The following is a 25,231-nucleotide window of genomic DNA, read 5'->3' as shown; positions in this document are numbered from 1 at the left end:
CTACGCAAGTACTTTTGGAATAGCTCTTACTCATCTGTAGAATCCAGGAGAGCAACAGCAATATTAAACACCTGTTAACAGAGGAAAGCAGGTGCAAATACAGGTGTGTCAATATGTGTGGACTATGTTTACTCTCATTGTTTCCAGAAATTTTGTTCCTTTCGTAAAAATTAACGTGTATGATACCTGATGGCAGGAGTAAAGAAGACAGAGCCAGACTCTTCTCAGCAGCTCTGAGTGAAAATGCAAGCAGCAGTGAGCACTGATTGAAATATACAAAATTCCATGTAAACATAAGGGGGTTTTGGTAGTGGTGTTTTGTTTCATTTTGTTTTGTCGGGTTTTTTTTTTAGTTTACTGTGAGGGTGACTAAGTACTGGAAAGGATTGCCCAGAAAGACTGTGGAGCCTCCATCCTCAAAGGTATTCAAAAGCTGTCTGAACAAAGCCCTGGGCAACTGGCTTTAGGCAGCCCTTCTCCAAGCCGGTGACTGGACTAGTTCCAGAGGTGCCTTCTTACCCCAACCACTCTGTGAAACGATAACCAATTCATATAAAAAATACCAGATTCACTTTGATATTTCAGTGATGCTGTCTCCATTTTGTTTTCAAAGATTAAGCATAATGACTTTTCAAATTGTCTAGGAGGATAACATTTAACTCTGGTATTTAAACTCTGACCCATGTCTTTTAAGCATAGCTATGAATTGCCTACACTATAAATAACTTTGTATATCATACTACTTTAACATAGTGCCTTTGGGAAAACAGGGAAAACTGCTGACATGGTTGTCAAGGTTAATAGTCTAAACAGACCTTCCTGGATAAACAAGAATCTTTCAACTTGCATCCAATAGTAACAACATTTTTTATCTTCAGTAACTCTAATGGAAAGCAATTGACTCACTCTTACCTAATTCAGATACAAATTAAAATTGCAGCGAAGAATGTCAACAGCTTGTAACTCTCTTTTGCAGAGCTAGCAATAAGAATTGTCTCTTACAAACACAAGTGTTTAATTTTTAAGGGAACTTCGGCAATGCCTCTATTTTCTTTTTTCATTTACGTGTTGCAGAAAACTATAAAGAACTTGTCCCCCTTCACACATGGAACCAAAGAGCAAGAGCTGTTTATCTTTAACTACCTACAGTCCAAACTATTCTATCCCACACCAGTACTAAATAGTTGCTTAACAGTGTTACTTATATAGGAAAATTTTGACTAGCTACTGATTTTATTTTTTTATTTTTTATTTTTGTTTTTAATTTTTTCCTATGAAGTTTAGGTCTCCATAGTGGTCAGGATAACTGTGGGCACTGCACTCAACAGCAGAATAAACCGTGACTCTCTGATACTTCACGGAGTGTTAATTGCCCTGGAGGAGCTACAGGAAGAATCTGAAGCCCAAACCTTCACTTCTTTTGAATGCACTAATTTTTAAAGCACTCCCCAAAGGAGCCTGGTTTGGGTCAAGTTAAAGGGTTTTTTTTTTTTTTTGTTTATTTGTTTGCTTTTAGTTTTCACATCAGCAGAAGTGTTGGGAAGCATCCCAGAACACAGTGCAGATTCCAAACTATCAAGATCATCTGTGTTCATCTTCAGCAGATTTTATATTTCTTTTGTGAATGTATTTGCATTACATCAAGCCATAAAATCAAAGTCCGCCTCCTTATGTAAAATTCCATACATCATGTAGCATGTTTGTAATTCTCCTTTAAAAATGGTGTATATCTGTAAGAGGGTTGATAAGTAACATTTTGTTCTATGAGATTTGATTTAGTTATATAATAATCCAATGCCCACTAATTCAAAATGCAATAATTAAACACTTCCTTAAGATCAATGTCAATTCTTAAATTTCAAAAACAAGCTTAAAATTAATCAATAATAAAGTAAAATCTGAAAGTATGTCCATGGAACTATTGGAATGCTATTTAAATTTTATTTTTAAACACTAAAGCTGCTTATCATTTGCAGATTGTTATTGGTTATTATGGTTACCATTCTCCAACACAATCCAATCTGCCTGCAGTTTTCTATTTCAGGATACAGCAGTGATAACATTAAGAGCAGACTAAACTTCTCAACTTGCAAACATACATACATTAGGGGCACATTCTATCTCCTCCTGCACTGAAAGATAACATGAGTATGTTCTCAGAGAGTCACAGAAATAACAAGATGCCATTCTTCTTGCAGTCAGATGTTCAAACATTTAACGCAACTCACAATGATTGTCAGGAACATCGCAAAAGTTTGAAACCATGCATACATACAAATAACTGTTGGATAAATATCTGTTATCCAACTGTCAGATATTGGACACATGCGATAAATACTACAGAGCTGGAAGATCCGCCCACAGTTGATTGTTGTCATGTGAGGGGGCAAGATTTTTTAGGTTTTTTTTAAATGTAATGCAGATTCGGGGGGAATATTGCCTTCTTCAAGCTTGAAGCAGTGAAGCACAAAGAATGGGGATACATAGAGAAAGAACAAGTCCAGTGCTCAATATGCTGTTGCTGGTTTAGGATGCTCACACAAATTGCGGGCAGCCAAATGTGAAGCCAAATAATTCTGAATATAAACACTTCTGGGTATAAACTGGAGAGGGGCAGATTTAGACTACACATAAGGAAAAATTTCTTCACTATGAGAGTGGTGAGACGTTAGCACAGGTTGCCCAGGGAAGCTGTGGATACCCCATCCCTGGAGGTGTTCAAGGCCAGGTTGGCTGGGGCCCTGGGCAGCCTGATCCAATGGGAAGTGTCTCTGCCCCATGGCAGGGGGGTTGGTACTCGATGATCTTTAAGGTGCCTTCCAACCCAAACTATTTTATGATTCTCTGAAACAGCTGTAAATTTTGTCAGAGGTTTAAATGATTGGAAAAAAAATTCTTCTACAATCGTATTTAAAAAAAAATACTATCCTGAAGATAAAAACAGAGATAAAGTTCATTTTGTTGTATTTATTAATTGCAAGAAGAGAAATGCATATGTTTTTGAGCATGCCAATAATAGAACCAATCTTCACAGATAGCATGAAGATCTTGAAACAAAATATACAGAACTTACACAAAGCTGGAAAAACACAGTAAGCTGGAAAAGCAGCCTGTGATGGCTACCATTCCTTATAAAAATACAACTGTCCATTGAAAAGTTACTAATTTAACCCTATAATGTCACCACTACACGCTGCTGATAAACTACATGGTGCTACACTGAATACTACATTAAATAAACAATGGGATTTAATCTCCGTGAAAGTCTTAACTCACACTCAGCACGTCAGCTCCTGGGTACACTGGAATGTTTCAAGTGTCATGAGCAGCCTGATGATCGGCAGATGCTGATCTCACAGAGCTGCTGACTGAGGATAACTGTGGCTTGTAGCTGTGTACAGAAACCACCAAGAACTACTAGGGGTATTGCCCACCTTTGGCCACCTCCACATCCTGAAAACTGTGCTCAAGTTACAGGCAATCCTCTGGATAATGTTGCTGAGCAATTCCCATACTTGGGTCATTGACTTATTAACTGAAACTTCACATAGTAAGAGTTCTGAGTCCTTTAAAACTGTTTTGGTTTTTTAAAAAAAGATAATAACTCATGTTCCAAGTTCAATCACACCACAAAATCATATCTATAAAAGTACTTGTAAAACTTGAACTATTGAGACCTTCAGATTCTGTTCCCCTTTCAGAAACGAAGGTGTATCTGATCAGCAGGGCCACAGCAGAAGGCCAGAGGCAGTGTTTTCGAACACTTTGCTTCTGTTTATGCATTTTTGGCACAAGTAATCATTCCACAATTTCATCAGTTTAAGTTATTGATTCTCACCAAGTGCTGTGGTTTCTTTGGCCTCATCACTTCTTTAAATCTCAGTTCACATTTTTCATTTTTACTATGTTTGAAACTTCCAGTATTTCTGATGCTTGCATTTTTTGCAATCCTAAAAGCTTTATTATGTTCAATTTTTGGTGAAGAATGGCTTGTACAATTTAATGAGCTCCAGTGAAATGAGTTCTGGTGAAAGTCGGAAAACTTGTCTCTGCAGAAGGGACTATGTATCACTTGAGATTCAGGGCTCAGAATATGAATTAAGCGAAATTTAGGCAGCACATGTGCTGTTGTAATGATCTCTTTCACCCGAGAGGATGGGCATTACCCTGGCACTGCAGAAACATACTTCAGTTTAATGAGCAGGGAGCCAGATGCGTAACCCTGGCTAATAGCTATCAGTGCAGTGTGAAAACACAGTCACAAGAACCAGTATGTTAGCTAAGCAGTGTGAAAGTCAGTAGTCTGCAGTGTAAGGGATGCAAAATTACAGTTGTTCCTTACAGAGAACTAATGCAACATGTTACAACGACATTTTCAGAACTGCCCTGATGAGACGCAGCACAAAGGTAAGATACTTTTAGTCAATCTTCCTTGCTCACCCAAATTAAAAGAATCTTGTTAGCAAAGAGTAAGAATGGTTATACTTGGAGCAGGGTGCAAAGGTCTCTCTCCTACATCGAAAATACACATATTTTTTCCCAGTTGGTTATATTCTCCTAGACTGATGTAAAAATGCAATTTCTGAAATACATCTTTCTGTTTGGTACATTTTTCTCTTCCCTGTTGCTACAATTCACAATCAATGCTTATTAAAACATGCTCTGAACAGCCTGGTTCCTCAGTGCTGACAATACTGAAAGCTCATCCATCAAACCAAAGAGCACACCTCAAACTGCATTTCTGTGAAGGGCTTGCCTTCTCTGTCTGACACTGCAGGGCTCTGATACTCAAAGCGAAGCACTCCAGCACTTGCTATATACTGGTTAGAGTTCTAAAGGTGAACCTGTTTGTGTGATTCAGCAGTCATCACTGACAACTACCTTTCTCAGGTTCAAATCTGTGATACTAGAGGGAGATGAGTAAGGATTTCTGCAGTCACCGAGAAGCTCCTCCCAAGTACGAAAATTTTACTAAACAACTGATTTACCATGATGAAAAAAGTCAATAATATAAGAATTCTGATAAAATCCATAAATATTCATCTCAATATGGTAGTGACCTATAAAAATACAGTATTTTGAATTCCGAGGTACAAGAATTTTGCCTGTCCTATATTGTATATTATGTTGTGCATGACATGAATGGAATAATGGATTTAAACTCAACCAGCAGCAATGCAGAAAGTGGCTTTTAAAATTTAAGAAGGAAATTATTCTCTCAAGCAGTTTAGTTCAGACACCTTAAGCTTCTCCTAAAATGAAAGACTTCTGCAATTATGGTGCTAGTTGCGTTGTTTAAGTCTGTACAAATTCCAATGAAGCTGGGAGACCCATGTGAAACCACAGGGACAGAGCGCGATCACATTTTTTTCACAGAAAATATTCAGCCAGAAAATATTCAGGCAGGAGATATCATGATGTTCTGGGAAACTCAATGACTTACTTTGAATTTCACAGAAAGTTACCAAAGCGCTTAGTTTGAAAATTACTTTTCTAGCATTCTACTGTAGCATCAGCTATTGGAACTATTACATAATTAAGCATTAACCTGTTTGTTAGATACCAAAGTGATTCTGTTTCCTAGATAAACTGGAAATATTGCTGAAAAGAAGTATTTAAAAAGTTCAAACATTCTTTTTCCAGTGTCTTAGACACATTAATTTACTGGTTTCTAGAGAGCAAACTTTGACGAGATTACCCTTTCAAATAATACTAAGATTTGAAAATTCTTGTTTCATTGTTACATTATTAAGAAACAAGATACGCATTTTTATTATCATGATAAAGTACACGTGAATGTGACATGAAAAGAAGCAACCAGAAACTTTCAAATAAAAAACAGTCACTGAATAGTGCTTAAACAAATAAGCAAAATCAGAAAGCTTTTAATAAGAGAAAAAATTAAAGACCCGGAATGTCTGGGTCACACAGATTTTTGAAGAAACCATCCTGATGAACTGAACAACTGAACTGCATACTTACCATAACCACCATGTTGAATTGAACAGAAACAATAATACATACTTGAATGAGAACTCTGTCAAACTGAGAAGACACTATGTTAGCATTACAACTACTGCAACTGTGAGACAGTCTTTCTACTGACATCCTTTGACCAGCATGAGTCTTTTCGAAGGGAAATTTAGCTTTTATACCTAGATTTGCTAATGGAGCTTTAAAATTATATTTTTTTCTGAAACTAATATTCTACCAATACCATTAAATAGCAATCTAATATTTTTTAAGGGATGAATATTCTAAATTGTCAATCTGTCAGTATTCTTTCGGCAGTCCCAAAACACTCAGGAAAATACAGAAATTTACATCTACCAAAATACTGCAAAATGCAATGTATCATTAATGTCAAGCTGAAGAAAAACAAGTTGTTTTGTGAACAGCAGAAGTAATGAAGCCTGGTTTCCCACACACACCTCCACAATACCTTCAGCGCTCTCTCATTTTCCCTACACACCACATGCTCTGTACCCTTGGTTTCCCTTCCCTCCCCAAGCTCCCTTTCTTTTTCCATGAGTTGCTCATTGAAAAAGAGGCAGCATTTGTTTCAGCTACTCTGGAGTTAAACTCATTGGCCAGCTGGATGCTATCTTATGGACGCCAGAGGAGCCCAGAGAGTGCCTTGACTCTCACACACTGGTATGTCAAGCAAATGGTTTTAACAGCTCTGTCCAGCCCCCAACAAGTTCTTTTATCAGCACTTGGTACTTCTGAGACCTCTGCAAGACTGATTTAAGTTGACCATTGAATTGAAGTTACTGAGAAGCACAACTAACAGACGGGAAGTGGGATTGCATAAATCTTATCTTAGGAAATCAACCTAAAAAAATCAGACCCGTTATACAAAGACTGTCCATACAATTTAATACTCAGCAGGTGGTTTAAATTTAAGAAGATGGTATGAGCAGCAATGTAAACATTCTGTCTGTCAGTCAGTACAAAGAATTTTCAAACCACGTTTTCACAGAACATTGGTTACTCTTATTAAGCAGTTGCAAGTACGATATAAGCCACAGGCTTTCATACAATGCACGTGCAGCACCAGTTGCCCATAAAAATTTGCACAGAAATACCGTACTTACAACAAAAGACTTCAGAGGTCAGTAATTAAAAAACTTCAAAAAGTAATACATACACGTGTGATTAGAAAACCTGTTTTCAAAATTATAACATTTTCTGTATTTTGGCCCATGGAAAATAAAATAAGAAAAGAAAAGAAAAGAAAAGAAAAGAAAAGAAAAGAAAAGAAAAGAAAAGAGAAAAGAAAAGAAAAGAAAAAAGAAAAGAGTGGTTTAATAGCTTTCAAAATGGATATCTGAATGCATTGGAAGTTTCAAGGCACTTTACCTCCCCATCTTTTATACCCTTTTTGTGCTGCACTTCCACACTATCCATCCTAGGAAGAAAATAGCAGAATTCAGCCTTTCAAGTTTATGAATAACTAGGCTCTTTCACTGTAATTTGAAAACTGTATAAAAAATAGCAGCAGCAATTACATATTCCACTGATGCTAAAAGTAAAATTGAAGGAAATCTGAATAAATTGGCAAAAGGCAGGATGCAACTTCTTTACGTAGTGGGTGAGGTCAGGACAAAATTACAGTAGTGAATTACTGTGCCTGAAGTGCTTGCACTTTCCGGTAGTTACCAAAGCTTCTGTATTGAAGAATTTCTGTGTCACAAGGACTGCGTTGGTGGTGAAAACGTGTCAGTGGTTATGCAATAAGGATTACTTTATTTCACCCTACTGTAACATTTTAATTGATTTGAATATTTCAGGGGTCAACTTGTTACAAGGAACATCCTGAAATTTGGCAATTCAGAAAAATGTACCCATTAAACAGTAATCTGAATTTTTGTTCAATTATGCAGTTTGTATCCACTTTTGATGCAACATCTGTCAGTAAGAGACAATTATCAATAGTCAATTTACTTAATTATACATGCCAAAAAATATGAAAGAGAATATTTTCAAGCTGTATCTCTTTTTTTAACCTTCCCAATCTTCCCATTACCTTCCTCTCAGCCATTTAAACAATTACTTTTTCAATTAGATAATGTTTGAGAAATAGTACCACAAAAAACCAAGCTAATTTGCAAGTACAGCTTCCTGTAAAATGCTTCTGAACAAGAAGTGACTACAGCCAAAATTCACATTATCGAAGCTAAATGGTTGTCTTCCCTCATGACACATCTAGAAACTAGGATAGAAATTGAAGAAACATGAAAAGAACACTCATCGAACATGACTTTGAAAGAAGGGTTGACCAAGGGTTCGGAAAACCTTGTAATATTCATGGCTCAATCTCTTCTGCCTGTGTTCCACTTCATGTATCCTGCTTTGTTGCTGCTTCTCAGTTCACAAGGGCTGAACACCCACTGCACCACTCCTTGTGATCCCCTTAACCTGTCAAATAGTAACTTCTTCCTCTGTCTTCTGGGACCTCTAAGACTATGCCAAATAGAACTTGGACTTCTTCATGGTGTGAAGCTTCATTTTACTTCGTAGCCCAGATAAATAAAATTCACTTTCCCCTTGATGACAGCATATAATGACCAGTAGGCAGAAAGATTCAAGTGTTGCATGACAATGTGGACATTATGCTAAGTTCTAACATCAGGGAACCTCTCTTTAGGAAAACAATATTTTCCAGCTGATTTTTTTTTTTTTTAATTTTAAACCTTTTTCCCACCAAAAATGTTATTCTCCATTTTTTCGCCCAATAACATTTGTATTGGGATTGCCAGAGAACCGCAAAACATATTAATTCATCAGAACTCTTAAGAATTGCTTGGAAAAGATAGATATTAAAACTTACAGACTTAAGCTTCTATCTATATTAATTACATGTGAAAAGACTAAAAGCTTATAAGCTATGGTTGGACTCGGTGATCTTAAGGGTCTTTTCCAGCCTAAATGATTCTGTGATTCCACTAGTACTGATTTCTGCTGTTCTGAACATCTATGCTGAAAACAAGTCCAGTAGAGTTGTACACAGTGGTTGTATATCTTGCTACTTCATGGCACACTTCATAATTGGCACACACACAACACAATTGTTGCATTATTTTTCCCATAAGCATACGAGTTCTAATTTGAGTAAAGAAAAGTTGTCTATAAGAAGAGGATAGAATGGATAGAAAAACTACTCGGCTTCCTATGTGGAGATTGCTAAATAATCCAGGAATAGGTATTATCTAAATCTGATTTCCTTCTAGAAGAAAGCTGTGGAGCAGCCATTACACAAGACACCGTCCCCAGGCTTTCTCTGAATAAATTGGAAAGCTACTGTCACACCTATGGTACACTTCTTTCACTGGAACTATTTTCATATCTGTCATGAAGGTTATAGAAAGCAGCAAGGTTAAGGCACATATTTGGCTAAAGTTTATGCCTGTTACTTTTACTATTTTAATCTCCATACTTTGTTTTCTACAACATAAAAAAAAGAAAACAAAGCACATCGAATTATAACTTTAAAAAATAAAAAGTCATCTATTTATAGTGTGTTTCACAAGCACAGTTCTAGTGGGATGTCTGCTAGTGCAAGTCCCTAGCCCCAGGATACACGTACATGGTCAAATGCTGCCAATCCAAAACTCACAAGTACATTACAACCTAACCAAAATTAAAATAAGTCTGTGAAGAGAATGTACTTCAAACAACTGCCAGCAGAGAGACCCATTGCTCTCGTATTGAGGAGAAAGCAATTTAGCACAATCCCGGAAACCATGGAACAAACAGCAAGCTACTTTGTTTGAACTATTTTAATAAAGTTATAGTCAGATGCGCTCTCAGCAACAGCCACCTGTGAGTGCTTTCCCTCCCCTCAACTCCATTTTTTTGCAGTTTTTCGACGTAACAGCAGGTTAACACTTTTTTATAAGAAAAACGAAGTTCAAAAGTAGAATTTGGACTTCAACAAAAAGGCTGGCACATTTTTCAACAACATTTGAGCTTGTCTAGATGAGAGCAAAGTGAAACAGTTTAACTAATTAAGTTAACCTGCAAGCCAGCCTGTACATTGCATTGTAAAATTAAAGGGCTCCCGAACATCTGGCCTGCAGTCCTTCAACATATGCTTACCCCAGGAATAATGTGCTTAGTTTGAGGAGACATCAGGCGTCTGTCAAGCATGTCAGCCTCGCTCCAAGTGGGCCAGCCCTTCCAGCAGCAGCAATGCTTCTTATAGCAGCAAAACCTCCAACGCAAAGCAGTGCACCCACAAAAACTTCAGCAAATCAGCTTGCATTAGCCATTATTTGAAGTATTTTTTCATCTATGGCCTGGTTTAAAGTGCCCAGCTTTTATCTATATAGAGCGATACTGTTTGCTGGTGATTTCTCTCAGCTGTTGATCTGATTCAGTCCCTATGTTAGGTTACAGCTCAGCGGAGAACCCGTCACCATCAATTACCAAGGAAGAGTGGGCGGGCTCTGCGATCCTGGTGACATCAGCCGCTGTAGGAATGAAGACTGCGTGATTGCTGGAGTAACATAACATTTTATTAATCTCGATGCACACGTTGCAGCACACATGGCCTCCTGTTAACGTACAACAACTGGATATGCAGCCAGAAACAAATAATGGAGAAGTATCTAAACTTAGTACTGGATAACTGGACTTACTGATGTCTGTGGATATTGATTTTTTGCCTCCTTTCTCCTACTTCCCCTCAACATAGATATTAAGCACTGGTATTTTTCTACTTGGAAATCTCAGTTCAAGTTGGAAATCTCCCCTGTAAAAGAAAATCATGCCTGACCATACTTAAGGTAGAATATATATGATGGTAGAAGATACATTCCAATAAACCTTAATCATGTTTTTTTTTCATAAAAACTACCATCCTAAAAAAAACCTCATGAGGCACATCAGCATGGCAGTACTTCTGTGCATTAGCTAGTCTACTGAAATCATCAGGAAAACTCACATGCATAATATTATTTGCCCTAATGAGTTTAAGAGTTTGCAAGATTAAGGTCAAATGGCTTAAAATACGAGTATAGGTTAAATGTAAATAAGAAGAATGAAGGATTTATGTCTGTATTGTTCAGAGGTTCCTGGAGGTGTACTAAGGAGGAGTAAGGAACAGACAGTAGCACGTAGGAAATGGTATGAACAGAGAAAGAGCTGTGGAGAAGCCAGCAGCTTTCTGCTCCTGCTACCACTTATAACAAATGATGAGGCAGTGACTTTTGAGGGTAGCAACAAGTATAAACATTTTTTTTTTTTGTTACAGCTGCTCAGTGAGCTCGGCAATCTTCTCTGCTTACGCCTTGAGACTGCTCTTTCAAAGATATGTTAGGCAAGCAAAGCCACATAAAGACAAAACTTTGTGAGAGCTGAAAACCTTGCTCATTTCCAGTGGCCAAATTCTTAACACTGACTTTGTAATTACACTCTGTCAAGTCAACAGTAGTTGGAGAGGGAAGGCCAGACCCCACGTACGTGTCTCACAATCAGAGCACATTAACTATTTTTTAAAACAAAGACTTCAGATTGGCTTCTATTTATATTAAGTAGTTTCTACACTTACTTTCTCACTACCACTTTTAAGATGCACAAAGGTCAATATAAAGTTATCTTCTTGCCCTTCCTTATTTATATTTGCTGCATACTATATTGTTAACAATTGTAAGTCATTAACATTAGAAGTGACTTTTGGTTTATACATGATCAGGTTTGCTTATTTTTTTGCAAGGAAATTCTGGGAATGCAGAATTTTTAAAATTTTGCCACTGTTTCTGATGCCAAAAGATAATTAAATAAGAAGAAATCTTCCATAAATTTTTGGTGATAGCAAAATATTTATTTCCCATGAAATAAATATTTCTGTTTACCTGAAATAGACTCAGAAAAGAAATACACGCAGAATATTGACTACCTCTTGTATAATTTATTTTGACTTCAGTAAGACTCTTATAAGATGCATTATTAAACTACAAATGTTAATAAAACTACTGTTTCCAGAGAAAGCAAAGAGGAAACTTCAGCAAATACAATTATAGAAGGCTGTGAGTATAGACTGATGCAATACTGTATTAATAAAGGAGGGGTTTGGTTTTGGTGGGGGTGTTACAGTACAATTTCTGAGCTAGCTTTTTGGCAAAATTATCATCCTTAAAAAGGTTAACACATGCCGTGGGTCACAAATAACTTGCGGCAAATCAGAACTGCTCTGAAGAATGCACCATCACAGTCCCAGCTGGAATATCACAATTAGGACAGGGCAGTTCTGATTCCAGAGGTTTATTTTCTGCCCTTCAGCAGATTTTACAGAACACTTAAACTAAGCTTGCAAGACCAGGCTGTCATCATGGCAAATTTTGGCATCACGATATTGAAATAAAAGAACTTTCTACAAGAAAACACGGTAATAAGATGACTTAAACTGCAGAAACAGCAATAGAGAAATTCCGTGGTACTGATCACAAAGTTTCAAAAGCTCCCTAAATCTTCTAGCCATAGAATAGAAACAGCTTCTTTTTCTTTGTTTTTCTCCCCCTTTTTTTAATTTATTTTTAAGTCTGAGCAGCAGACTGTCACAGAATTTGTGTGTAGCAAATGCTAAATGGTTCCTGCCCTTTGTTGCCCAAGAGGGTGAACTGTCACCTAAGCAGTACAAGGTCTGTTAAATGCTGCCAGCTGTGTGTAACATGACAAATTAATTAACGTGCCTTAGAACGAAAGTAAGTGACCTCTAGTCACTTACAGAAAAATATAAAGTCTTCATTAAGAGAACAGGAAAACAATTAATCCGATGATTACTATTTTTATTCATTCTTTAATCCTGTATAGCACTAATGGAGAAGTAGCTTTAACATTAAATCTTAATACTCTATATTTACACATGCTTTCATCAGAACTCTCAATCAATTTTAAATACAATCTTATGAAATTTTTCTATGTTTGGATTATAAATGTCATTAAGCACATGAGAAAACAGAAGTATTGTTTGACTAAATACTCGTCCTTAGTAACATACTAATAGAAGCTTGCTTGTGAATACTTAAGGATTTTTTTGTTTAACAAGCAAGGTACCTGGGCTCTGTCTCTTTCCATCTCAAGCTGAAATCTGATGTCCGTCTAAAAAAGCTTTTTTTGACAATCCAGATCAAAAATGAATTGTTAGAGATCACAACAGTCAATAACTTAGAATTAATAAAAGCTTAGACATATGAGTAATTTTTCTCATCAACAAGTTATTGTACATCAGCTGATCTATATGTGGACATATGGGTATGCTTAGCATATGGTAAACAAATTGAGGCAATTTAGTATAATTCTGCTTCATTATGGATTATGTTATCTGACATTTGCTGATGGATAAATGCATGAACAGGTAATGCACAGCAACTTGTAAATCTGTGTGTCTAAATCTCATATATATATACACAGACACACAGAGGAGAATACTTCTGTTTCTCCTTTCAGTCTCATTTTAAAGGCAGATAATTTATTTCTTTTTCTTTAGTTAACTGAGATATCACAGTTGCTTTTACTGAGTCATTAAATACTTCTTCAGTCTCACAAAATTTCTTAAAAGATAACTTCATACTTCTGAGATTCCTCAGCCAACCCCTCAGGTATCCAAGTATCCTATACAAAGGCCTCAGACTGAATTAACTATGGTCAGAGCTTTCCCTGTGTGAAAGTGGATATTTATCTCTTTGACATTCATATAACTTACATATAACTCACTTGTTAAGAGTCGACTTTAGAAGAGTCTCCTTTCCCCTTCTGGAAGACTCAAAGTCTCCCTGGAAGGCATCAAGGTATTAAAATCCCTCATTTATTCAACACAACAAGACAGTAGAACAGTGTGTACACCTACACAAAGTTGATATATATGGATTTTGACATCTAGAAAAGTTTTGTTGAGAAGACAGGTGATAAATTAGTCAAAGCTCACACAGACTCAACAATTCAGTAGCAGAGACCCAAATTAAATTTCCTAAACTGCTGCAACAGTCTTTGCAAAGAAAACATGCAAAACCACACAAGCCCTGTCAGCAAGAGACCGCTCAGTTCCCTTGCTCATGTCAAAGCTCCTGAAGGATTCTTGGGTTCATCATTCCCTCTCAGAACTTTACCAAATGGCCAGTCCACTTGGTGCATGAACAGGTAATGCACAGCAACTTGTAAATCTGTGCGTCTAAATCTCATATATGGCCAGTCCACTTGGTGTTTTGCACACTGACTGAATAGGACCACTCACACGGCAGAGCCCCAGGTGAGATGCTGAGAGAGCAGCTGGTTGATACGCCTAGAAAAAGAAACAACCCAGTTGCTCGGCCAGTGCAGGGGTAACTGAGCTATAGGATAGCCAACCGCTTCACAAGTACACTTTGCTCACTTTGAGCAAGGGATGTGAACAGGTCTCCCACCTCCAAGGAAAAGGTTCTGTGTTACCAGTTATAAAGGCAACCTCTTGTTTTTCTCTCTGTAGCCAAAGAAAAGTCAACTATTTTCTAGAGGTGGGAGAGAGTTCTTGATGAAAAATTCATCACAGAATAAAGCAGAAAATTCTGTAACACCAGAATTTTGAAAACAGGTTTGAAGGTTTGAAACTGGTGAGTACTCAAACCAGCGGTGTTACTAGCTATAACACACAGAGGAGGTCTGTCTGTCTGTCTGTCTGTCTGTCTATCTATCTATCTATCTATCTATCTATCTATTTATTTTAATAAGGGCAAGGTGATTTTCTTAGATAACTGTTTGGAGAAAATAGTTCACACCTATGTTTTACAATCAAAATGCAAAACAAGAGTGCCTGGCTTACCAAGAACTGCACCTTCATATTCCTCCTTTCTGACCAGCTAACTTGAGGAAATTGCGTCTAAGAGCAAACTGCTGCATCTTTCTGAATGCCGCAGATCTTGTGTCTTCAAGTATATCCTGCTTTGCCAAAAATCATTTTAATGGAAAATGTGAAATTCCACCAGTCTAAATACACTCCTACTTTTACATGACACTGCCTTACTACAAGATCAGAATCAGTGCACAAGTGTCCTGTAAGGTTAGGTTAGGCTGAGAGCAAAGCTCTAGGTCTTCTCCACTTCAGTCCTCCACTCCTGCTATCTCCCACACTCCCCTCCCCTGTGCTGGTTCCAGCACTTGTCAGACTCCTCCAGTAGGAGAGTGACACATCTAGCCTGATAGGAAACTACTTATTTAGTGGGTTTTGTAATTTTTTTTTCTGTCATGTCAGTAAAATTAAATATCTAAAGGGAGAAAAAACAGGCGAAGGGATGTCTGTAGTGGAGGGGCAATGAGCCTCCACCACCCAAAATTCACTGCAAGGCATTAGGAGATAACACAGCAAGGGTCTAATTCCTTTTGTGAGTTTAATCCCTTTGTGAGTTTAATTTCTATTTTTGTAGTGCATAGCAATAGCTATGCGATGCAATGCTGTATCAGTTTAAAAGCATCAGTTTAAAAGCAGAAAGACATCTACTTCAAAACAAGTATCTCACACTCAAAATAGAAATAAGTAACCACTCCCACACAAGCACTTACTCCAGTAAACAGAAAAAATGACAGCTTTAAGAAATGTACAGTTGTGCTTAACATTTAAATGAACTCCTTTCTTCATTAAAGATAATTCGTATCAGATTTTTCTCCTTCTAAGAACAAATTTAACTCCAGCCACAGTGAATAATGCACTTGCCTCCATCCACAGATTTCAATTGTACAGACAATGCAGTCTCTTTCAGTGTTAATTCTTCTGAAAATGTTCTTATTGGCATGATCTGAGGCCCACAAGGCTCTCTTTGGTTGGGTTTAGATTAGGTCCTTACATAACTGTAACATCTGGGGCCCATTTCTACTATGCAATTTCCAACATACACAATTTCTCTGTATATAAATACATAGAATCATAGGATCATTAGGTTGGAAAAGACCTTAGAGATCATTGTCTCCAACCTAACCTGTCTACTACTAAATCATGTCCCCAGGCACCTCATCCACCTGCCTTTTAAACAGCTCCAGGTATAGTTACTCAACCACATCCCTGAGCAGCCTCTTCCAGTGCTTGATAACCCTTTCCGTGAAGAAATTTTTCCTAATGTCCAATCTAAACTTCCCCATATCCTCTCGTCCTCACACCTATCACTTCAGAGAAGAGACCAACAGCCACCTCACTACAACCTCCATTCAGGTAGACGCAGAGTGTGATAAGGTCTCCCCTCAGCCTCCTTTTCTCTAGACTAAACAATGCCCCATTCGCTCGGCCACTCCTCATAAGACTTGTTTTCCAGCTGCTTCACCAGTTTCATCACTCTTCTCTGGACACGCTCCAGGATATCAATGTCTTTCTTATAGTGAGAGGTCCAAAACTGAACACAGCATTTGAGGTACAGCCTCACCAATGCAGAGTAGAGGAGAAAAACCACCTCCCTAGTCCTGCTGGCCATACCATTTCTGATACAAGCCAAGATGCTGTTGGCCTTCTTGGCCAGCTGGGCACACTGCTGACTCATGTTCAGTTGGCTGTTGACCAACACCCCCAGGTCTTTCTCTGCCAGGCAGATTTCAAGCTATTCTTCCCTAAGCCTGTAGCGGTGCATGGGTTTTTTGTGTCCCAAGTGCAGGACTCTGCACTTGGCCTTGTTGAACCTCACTCCACTGGTCTCAGCCCATTGATCCAGCCTGTTCAGATCCCTCTGTAGGCCCTCCCTACCCTCCAAAAGATCAACACTTCCTCCCAGTTTAGTGTCATCTGCAAACTTGCTAAGGGTACTTTTGATCTCCTCATCCAGGTCATTGATAAAGATATTGAACAGGACTGGACCCAGCACCAAGCCCTGGGGGACACCACTTGTAACTGGCCTCCAGCTGGATTTAACTCCCTTTACCAAAACTCTTTGGGCCCAGCCATTGAGCCATTTTTCAACCCAGCAGAGGGTGCGCCTGTCCAGGCCAGTGGTAGCCAGTTTCTCAAGTAGGATACTGTGAAAAACTGTGTCAAAGGCTTTACTAAAGTCCAGATAGACTACATCCACAGCCTTTCCCTCATCCATCAAGCAGGTCACCTTGTTATAAAAGGCAATCAAGTTAGTTTGGCATGACGTGCCTTTCATAAACCCATGCTGAGTGGGCCTAATTACCCTGTAGTCCTGTATGTACTGTGAGATGGCACCCAACACGACCTGCTCCATGTCCTTCCCTAGCACTGAGGTCAGACTGACAGGTCTGCAGTTTTCTGGATCCTCTCTCCAGGCCTTCTTGTAAATGGGTGTAACATCTGCCAGCCTCCAGGCCAATGGAACTTCCTCAGTCAGCCAGGATAGCTGGTAGATGATGGAAAGAGGTTTGGCAAGCACCTCCACCAGCTCCCTTAGTACCCTCGGGTGAATCACATCCAGCCCCATAGACTTATGAATACCTAACTTGCCTAGCAGGTCTCTAAACATTTCCTCTTGGATCAAGGGAGCTTGTTCTGCTCTTCCTCCCTGTCTACTGGCTTGTGAAGTTGAGTATTGAGGGAACATCTCACCTCACTATTAAAGACTGAGGCAAAGAAGGCATTAAGCACCTCAGCGTTATCCTCATCCCTTGTCATTATCGTTCCCCCTGCATCCAGAAATGGATGGAGATTCTCCTTGGTCCTTCTTTTGTTACAGATATATTTGTATAAGGATTTTTTATTATCTTTCACAGAATGGGCCAATCTAAGTTCTAATTGGTCTTTAGCCCTGCTGATTTTCTCTCTACAAACTCTCACTGCATCTTTGTAGTCTTTGAGTTGCCAGCCCCTTCTTTCAGAATTTGTACATTTTCCTGTCTTTCCTGATTTCCTTCCAGAGCTCTTTACTCATCCAGGCTGGTTTTCTTCCCCGCCAGCTCATTTTCTGGCACATGGGGATGGCTTGCTCTTGCGCGGCCAGGAATTCCTTCTTAAAGAGCATCCAGCTTCGTGAGCTCCTTTGCCCATAAAGACTGTCTCCCATGGAACTTGAGCAGCCAAAGTCTACCCTATTCATTTCTATTTAACAGTGCCTGTATTCTGGAAAAGCAGAACTCATACACAATTCTGTTCAACTGAACATACAAGTTAATACATATCCTCCCAGAGAAGAGTGAAATAAATAATGCAATTTTGTGTGACACACACCTTTAATGTATTCCAGTATGTTTGGTTTTTTAACTCCTGTGCTTCTCAAACTGACGTCCATCTCTGCACAAGGGATATAAACCACAGTAGAACATTACTGTCACAGCTGGAACTACTGGAAGGGAGAAGTTCCAGGGTTGGTACTCTTCTCCTACATTAGTTTATGTACAAAGTATACAAAAAATTACATACACTTTGTAAAATTTATATTAATCGATGATCTTACTCAGGAGACAGTAAAGCAATCTAACACTAAATTACAAAAGACACACAGTACCACTGCTTAGCCCACCAGAAGCAACTGTCAATATGGAATGCGTATTTGTTTATGTGCAGCTCCATAGTGAAGTTTGGAAGGGATTGCTATCAATTAGTGACAACTCCCCACACAATCACCTGCTGGGCTGTATGTAATGAAGAAGTAAGATGAAATGTTATAATCTACTTTCTCCTTAAGTACAATTTTCCATCAGTAAGGAGCAACTGTAATTTCTTATTAAATTGCTTTTATTTTCTACCAACAATAAAAATCATTGCACAAGGATACCTACATCCATCCTTGTAATTGCACAATCAATAACATACTAATAGGATTTTCACTAAATCCTTGTGAAGAATTCAGTATTATTACTATAGAAAAATCCTTTGTGAAGTAAATAGATGAATCAGAACTACTGCCCAGTAAAGTGTACTGGTTTACAGGGAATCAGAATGGAATCTTCAGATTACAGCCTCCAAGATTATTAAAAAAAATAGGTCAGTACAGCAGTTCATTAAAAGGACTAAAAATAAGTTATTTCAAAATTATTTTCTCAACTTCTGTCAGTGCAATAAGAGTGGATTATTCACACTCTCATCTATCATATTTCGTCTTCTCTGTTGGAGAACCATTTATCACAGAATACCACAGCCTACAAATATCTAAGATTATCTTCCTGTACTGTTAGTTATAGTTTATTAGGACAGTAATGCAGAATTTTCAGTGACCCTCCACAGCATTGATCTAAAAGGCCCTGGACTTTGCAATTCACAGTTCAACACTACTTATCTGGATTAGGAAAGTAATTACTTGCCAATTAAGACATGTAAATAGGCTCAAGAAAACAATGTAACATGGCAAAAAAATATACTAACTTACTCTTTTTAATTCTTTTTAAGAACCATCGTAATGATTTTTTGTTTTCTTATAAGCAGGGAAAGAATGACAAAAACCGCAGTCATATCAAGGCTAGCCTACAATATATTAGTCACAGAGGCTACTTAGACAGAAGATGAGCAAGACTGCAAAATAAAGCAATTAAGCATTTGGTCAACTTTAATTGGATTCTCTTTTCCTCACCTACGTAATCATATTCGAATTTCTAGAGAGCTCCTACATTTTTCAGTGCACAGACAGATGAATGTTTACTGAGCTGCTATCTTATATATATTTTTCCTCCTCTCTGTTCTCTGAATGTATGGCCCCAAAATCTGCTGTTTTGCTCTGAAGCCTGTATTATTAACTTGTTCTTTGAATTTCTGAGATGATTATCACTAGGATATTCTATAGCTTTAAAAAGAATTTATCTTCACAATAAGAAGCACAGTAAGATGAAGGAGCCCTTTCTCCCCACTTTATGGATGAAAGCTAAGGCAGGCAGAATACAGCCAGAAGGGGTTACTTCTTCTGGTCTCTCCTCGGCATTTGAAATGGGGGTATGTGATCTTTTAGTTGCTAATGGCACCAAAATTTGGTGTAAGAGAGAAAGCCTTCTGGTTCGGGTGGTAACATCTCACCTCTGAGTAGCTGACAATGGCAAGAGATTCTCTTGCAAGGCCACACATCTTTGGAAGACATGCAGAATCTTTGTCATGCACTCAGAAGATGACCAAAAATAAGTTTGTTTTTTTTTTAAAGTAGAAGGAAGGTGTTAATTAGTGGGTACAATAAAATTCAAATGCAGGCAAACTCCTTAAGGCTGAAGTGTTGAATTTGATCTCAAAGATCAGTCCTCAAGTACATGAGCAATCTGAACTATGCCAGATCAGAAATCTTATTTCTGTTGAGTAAATAACACATGCAGCAAATGACAGAAATGGACCCAAAAACGCAAGTGGACAAAATATGTTCTTGAAATACAAGTCCATTTACAGCCATTAGAATCATAGAACAGTTCGGGTTGAAAGGGACCTTAAAGATCATCCAATTCCACCCCCCTGCCCTGGGCAGGGACACCTCCCACCAGACCAGGCTGCCCAGGGCTCCATCCAACCTGGCCTTGAACACCTCCAGGGTTGGGGCAGCCACAGCTTCCCTGGGCAACCTGTGCCAGTGCCTCACCACTCTCACGCTGAAGAAATTCTTCCTTATGTCTAGTCTAAATTTGCCCCTCTCTATTTTATACCCATTGCCCCTTGTCCTATCACTACAAGCTTTTGTAAACAGTCCCTCCGCAGCTTTCTTGTAGGTGCCCTTCAGGTATTGGAAGATCACTTCAATTGAACATACATTAAATAAACGTCAGATATAGTTCCACTGTCACAGTTCTTACGCCACACCATGTGAAGAATAAAATGTCTTGTGGAAGGTTGTCACTACACACTTGCTTTGAGTTTATATTTCTCCCTATTTCTGCTACTGGCTTCCAGTGGAAACAGCTAGGTGAATCTTTGGTCTAACTTAGTGGAGCGTGCTTTATGTCAAGTACTATATTAAAATACGAGGAAGAAAGAGAGAAAAAAAGGAGATGAATGCTGACTTGTTTAGCTTTCAACGTTATCTTAAAGGCTGATATGAAACATAAGTCTCAGGAAGCATCATGGTACTAAACTGCCCCTAAGGCTTCATGTCTGGGAGATGCCTCTGCAAAATCTTCCAGGGAAGGACATTGGTGTTAAATATACATAAAGTTTCATTTTCATTCCTTATATTTTTTATTTTTTTAATCCAGGTTCTGGTTTTGTGATCAAGGACTTACTTTTCCCTCTGGTAAAATGAAAAGTGACCTCTTGTTGTGTTAAAGTAGAGATATTCTAGAACCATCACACCCAAATGTGGGATACTAAGTGCAAGCAGTCCCTTTACTGTATATAGGAGAAAAAAAAACACATTCCAAAAACTGTTGTGTAGTGCTATTAAACTACATAGGTCAGATGGATGTTAGGACTGTCAAGTACCAGGTTATGGGAAGGAGTTTTCCCTAAAGCACCTAACAGTGGTTTTGACCGCGAACTAGGCAGTGGAGGGACAGCCCATAACAGCAGGAACTCCCCAGAATGTTACATTATCTCTGCGAATAGGGACTTTGGCTGATAATGTTTTATTTTTCTCCTTAATATAATTCAGTCCATGGCTTTCCCGTAAAAAGAGACAATTACTCTGAAAAAACAGCTATGGTTCTGTGAATTACCAAGCACTACGTGACTTACAAATAATTGCTAAAATGTACTGTTGTCCATACAAACGCCTACTTCTGACACAACGACAAAAAGAGAAACACATTTTCAATGAATATGAGGGTAGGGGGATACCACGACTTTCTATCGTGGCTTACTTGGCTCCAGGCCCACTTTCACAGTTAGCAGTGCACTCATTGCAGGGCCCCAGAAGACAAGTCAGCATGGGACACTACTCCTGGCTCCTCTTAACAAGAACTAATACATCAAACATGCCTGAACCATTCTCCAGAGCCAAAGCCAGCTAGCTTGGAGTTGCCCAAGTCCATAGTACTAAACTAACTCTCTTCCCTTTCAAAATGGGATTGCTGAATCCAAACTCCCCTGCAGGAATACTACCTGACCTGTGCTGTTTCACGAGTGATGCCAAAGAGCTGCCTGGAAGGCTGTGAGCGAGTCCCGGCCAAACGCACACCAGGGACCACTCTGACAACTCTCCAGAGTTGCGCTTATTTGCCAGGAAACCTCTAACGTTCCTCAGGTCCCACAGAATGCCTTAATACTAGACAGCTTCAATAACATCTACAGGCAAAGCCAGGCCCCATTTATGGCCACAAAGGTACTTTAAAGTGCACTCAGGCAATTGTTTTGCCATCGTTTCTAAGACAACCCAAGTATTTCAATTTTATATCCTCAACTTATCTGGGTTTGTCTTTCAATCCGGCACCATACGGCATCAACTTAGGCAGATACCATGCTGCTAAACCTCTCCAGTGTCTTTCCAGAAACTCCTCTACGTCCCTGCCTGGTGGGACAACCAGCCATCTCTCCAGCAGGCAGGGCCAGGTCCACTCATCATGGAGCACCTCACACAGCTCTCACAGGCTTTGAGACTTTCTATGCAGCACTGTCATTTAAGTGCCTGGTTAGTTTTATGCAATTGGTGTTTGCTTAAGGTGTAGGTGAAGGCATACACATCCAACACACTTCCAGGCAATTTACATGCAGACTTAGGATTGCTGATGACATCCATTAAGAAAAATACATATTTATCTCCCTGCAACTGAGGTTATTTCTATAAATCTCTTTTAGACAAATTTTCATTGATACTGGCCCACACCAGCCACTGTTTCCCTTCTCATCACCCTTCCATGCCAAATTTCATTAACTTTTAGACAAATCAAATATTCAGTTCAGTATAACATAGTACAAATGAAAGAGCATGATTGCTTTGGATCACCTGGAGAGAATTTCAAACTTTATGGCTCCCCAAGACTGTGTTTTCTCCTGTAAAGCTGCAGAGAGAACAGGTTTGGGTAGGTTTTTTGTTTTGTATTCTTTTTTATTCTTGGCTGAGAAAATATTTCAATGGCACAGCAAATCAGACATACTAAATCTGAGTGCTTCAGATCCAGAGACTGGTCAGAAGCAGAAAGTAATCAGACATGGGAATTAAGAGAATGATTTTGTGTCCCAGATCTGGGGAATGCCACAGGATTGCTCGGCAATATTTAGACAAGAGGCTGCTGCAAAGAAGCTTCTAGAAAAAAAAACAAACAAAAACACAACAGAAAACCAAAGAAAAACAGAACACAAAACTCCCATTTGCTATTTCTGGTATGTAACAGATATTTTTGGCTTAGCTCATGAGGTAAAGAAATGAATACTGTGTAGAACAGAAAAAATGTGAATTATAAAAGCAATTAGGCTGCTTGTGTAACAGAAATAAAAGAAGGGAAAGAGATTAAGGCAGGAAAGAGAATGAAGCAAAACACAAGGATTTTCTAAAAGAGCATACTATACTACAAAAACAATTTTGAATCCGATGCATGGCTGCAGTATGCTCAGTGCTGTCCTTCCCACCCAAAACCCTCTGCCTGCCCTGCAGCCGAGGCTGAGAGAGGGGGAATGGATGTCTCTTTTCCAGCTCCTGGATGGTTAAGAAACATGGAATTACTATTTTTCACCTCTTCTGGAAAGTATTACAAACTAAAATAATCATCTTGCAGATTAATTTTTTATTTGTTGTGTGTTTTGTTTCACTAATGGCACCCTGAAGCCAGAAATGCGCACTCTTCATCAGGCTGTGTTGTCTTTCATGTACCATTGAAATGCTGCTGACAACACAAAAAACCAGAAATTTACACAGATTTGTAGTGTCTGACAACACTGAACCCCAAGTTACAGATACGAAGCCAGTATTCAGTAGTACGTGATTATTCTGATTATTTGAATCCCAAATGTAACTTTGGTACATTTCAAAACATTGATAACTCAACTTTTATCACCTTAAAAAGGGCTATCTATAAATCTGATGAATTTCTAAGAATTCAATTATTCAGATTATTTCTGTTTTAAATTACAACTGCCTGGCTTTATAACCACCTTTTTTTTTTTTTTCAACCGTGGCTGTTGACTCAAGCTGACTTAAAAGTTCACCTTCAATTTCCAATTAATTTTTTTCTGTCTTCTCTCTGCTGACATCTCCCATCACTCATTTACATACATCAGAATATTCTTCACCCTCTATATCACTTGCTGCTCTCACTATGTTTTGAGTTTTTTTCCTAATTAATATGATTTTCCTTCCAATAATCTTTTAATTGATTCTACTTCAAGTTATTCTGATAGCTTTCAATATTGGCAGTCCTTGAAAAACAAACAAACAAAACACTGCAAGGAAACCCTTATTCCAAATTCTACTTTCTTAAAACATCCAGGAAATCAGAATTTAACCAAAGAGCAGCAGAACCTTTGTTTTAAACATCCGAAACCTTACCTGATACGTGTCAGCAAATACAGTTGCTTAAAAAAAAAAAAAAATAACTTAATAACTTTTTCCCCTTATGAAAGGCAGTCAAGCTAAATTAAGATCTGGTACTTGCAAAATTATTTCTGTAGTAAATCTGTTAGAGAAGTCCTAACAAAAATGGATTGGTGGTGGAGACTTGGAAAAGTCAGGTCATTTCGAAGGTGCTACAGCACTAGTATTTGTGTTTTAAAGCTGATTTACAGGACATTTTGTGACAGTTGATGGAGGGTTCAGAGTTCCCCTCTCTCCTTGGTTATGTATTTCTCATCACCTGACATATCTGCACATGGGATTGGGTGATAAAGAATGCACAAGAAAAACAGGAAGACTCAGGTATCAGTTTGCCACTGTCAAGCCCAGTATGGTCATGAAACAGGACATGTCATGATTACTAAACCACCAGGTTTAATTATTTCTTTAAACTGGTACAGAAAGATATCCGCGCTGGTAAGCAATATAAGTTCAGGTTTTCCCCTTCTTTGCACGGTTGGTTTTCCTAAAGGAAGCAGAATGCTGCAATTCTGTTCATCAAAAAAAGCCCAAAAACAAAACCAAAACCAAACAATTAAAAAAGCTAGATTTATTGATCTATCAAGGGAAATTCCAATAGAGAACAGAAAAATTACTTTTTCATTCTTTTTTAATTTTTTTCAATTTATTTCTTATCTTACTGTGAGAGAAAATTCAAGCGCAGTTGCATTTTAAGGAATTGTTTCAACCCAGAACTTACTCCCTGCACAGTCCATCCAACTCACAGGCAAGGCTGTACACAGGGAGCACAAAGGGAGGGTTTCACTGCAGCTCCACAGCCCTCTCTGTCAGCACATCACCTTGGATGAGCACAGGCGACACAAGGCACACGTTTTTCTTGACAACGCTCTGTGTATGAGAGGAGTGTCCGCCCGTTC

At 38.5% G+C, this 25,231-nt stretch overlaps 1 protein-coding gene across 11 annotated transcripts in view; it reads right to left on the bottom strand.

Moving 5' to 3' along the window:
* CACNB2 (calcium voltage-gated channel auxiliary subunit beta 2) overlaps nt 1–25,231 on the bottom strand; it is a 254,983-nt gene that overhangs the window by 117,933 nt on the left and 111,819 nt on the right. The window contains exon 1 of one of the 11 annotated variants that reach the window (XM_054057362.1): nt 10,102–10,370. The exons of the other annotated variants lie outside the window; for them this stretch is intronic. Coding sequence (XP_053913337.1) covers nt 10,102–10,152 — 51 coding nt within the window. The 5' untranslated portion in view covers nt 10,153–10,370. Of the gene's footprint in view, nt 1–10,101; nt 10,371–25,231 lie in introns of those variants that run through there. 11 annotated transcript variants of the gene reach the window in all.

The sequence above is a fragment of the Cuculus canorus genome, chromosome 2 (genome assembly GCF_017976375.1).
Source record: "Cuculus canorus isolate bCucCan1 chromosome 2, bCucCan1.pri, whole genome shotgun sequence".
Lineage (NCBI taxonomy): Eukaryota > Metazoa > Chordata > Aves > Cuculiformes > Cuculidae > Cuculus > Cuculus canorus.
This window is presented reverse-complemented; position numbering and strand designations above follow the sequence as displayed.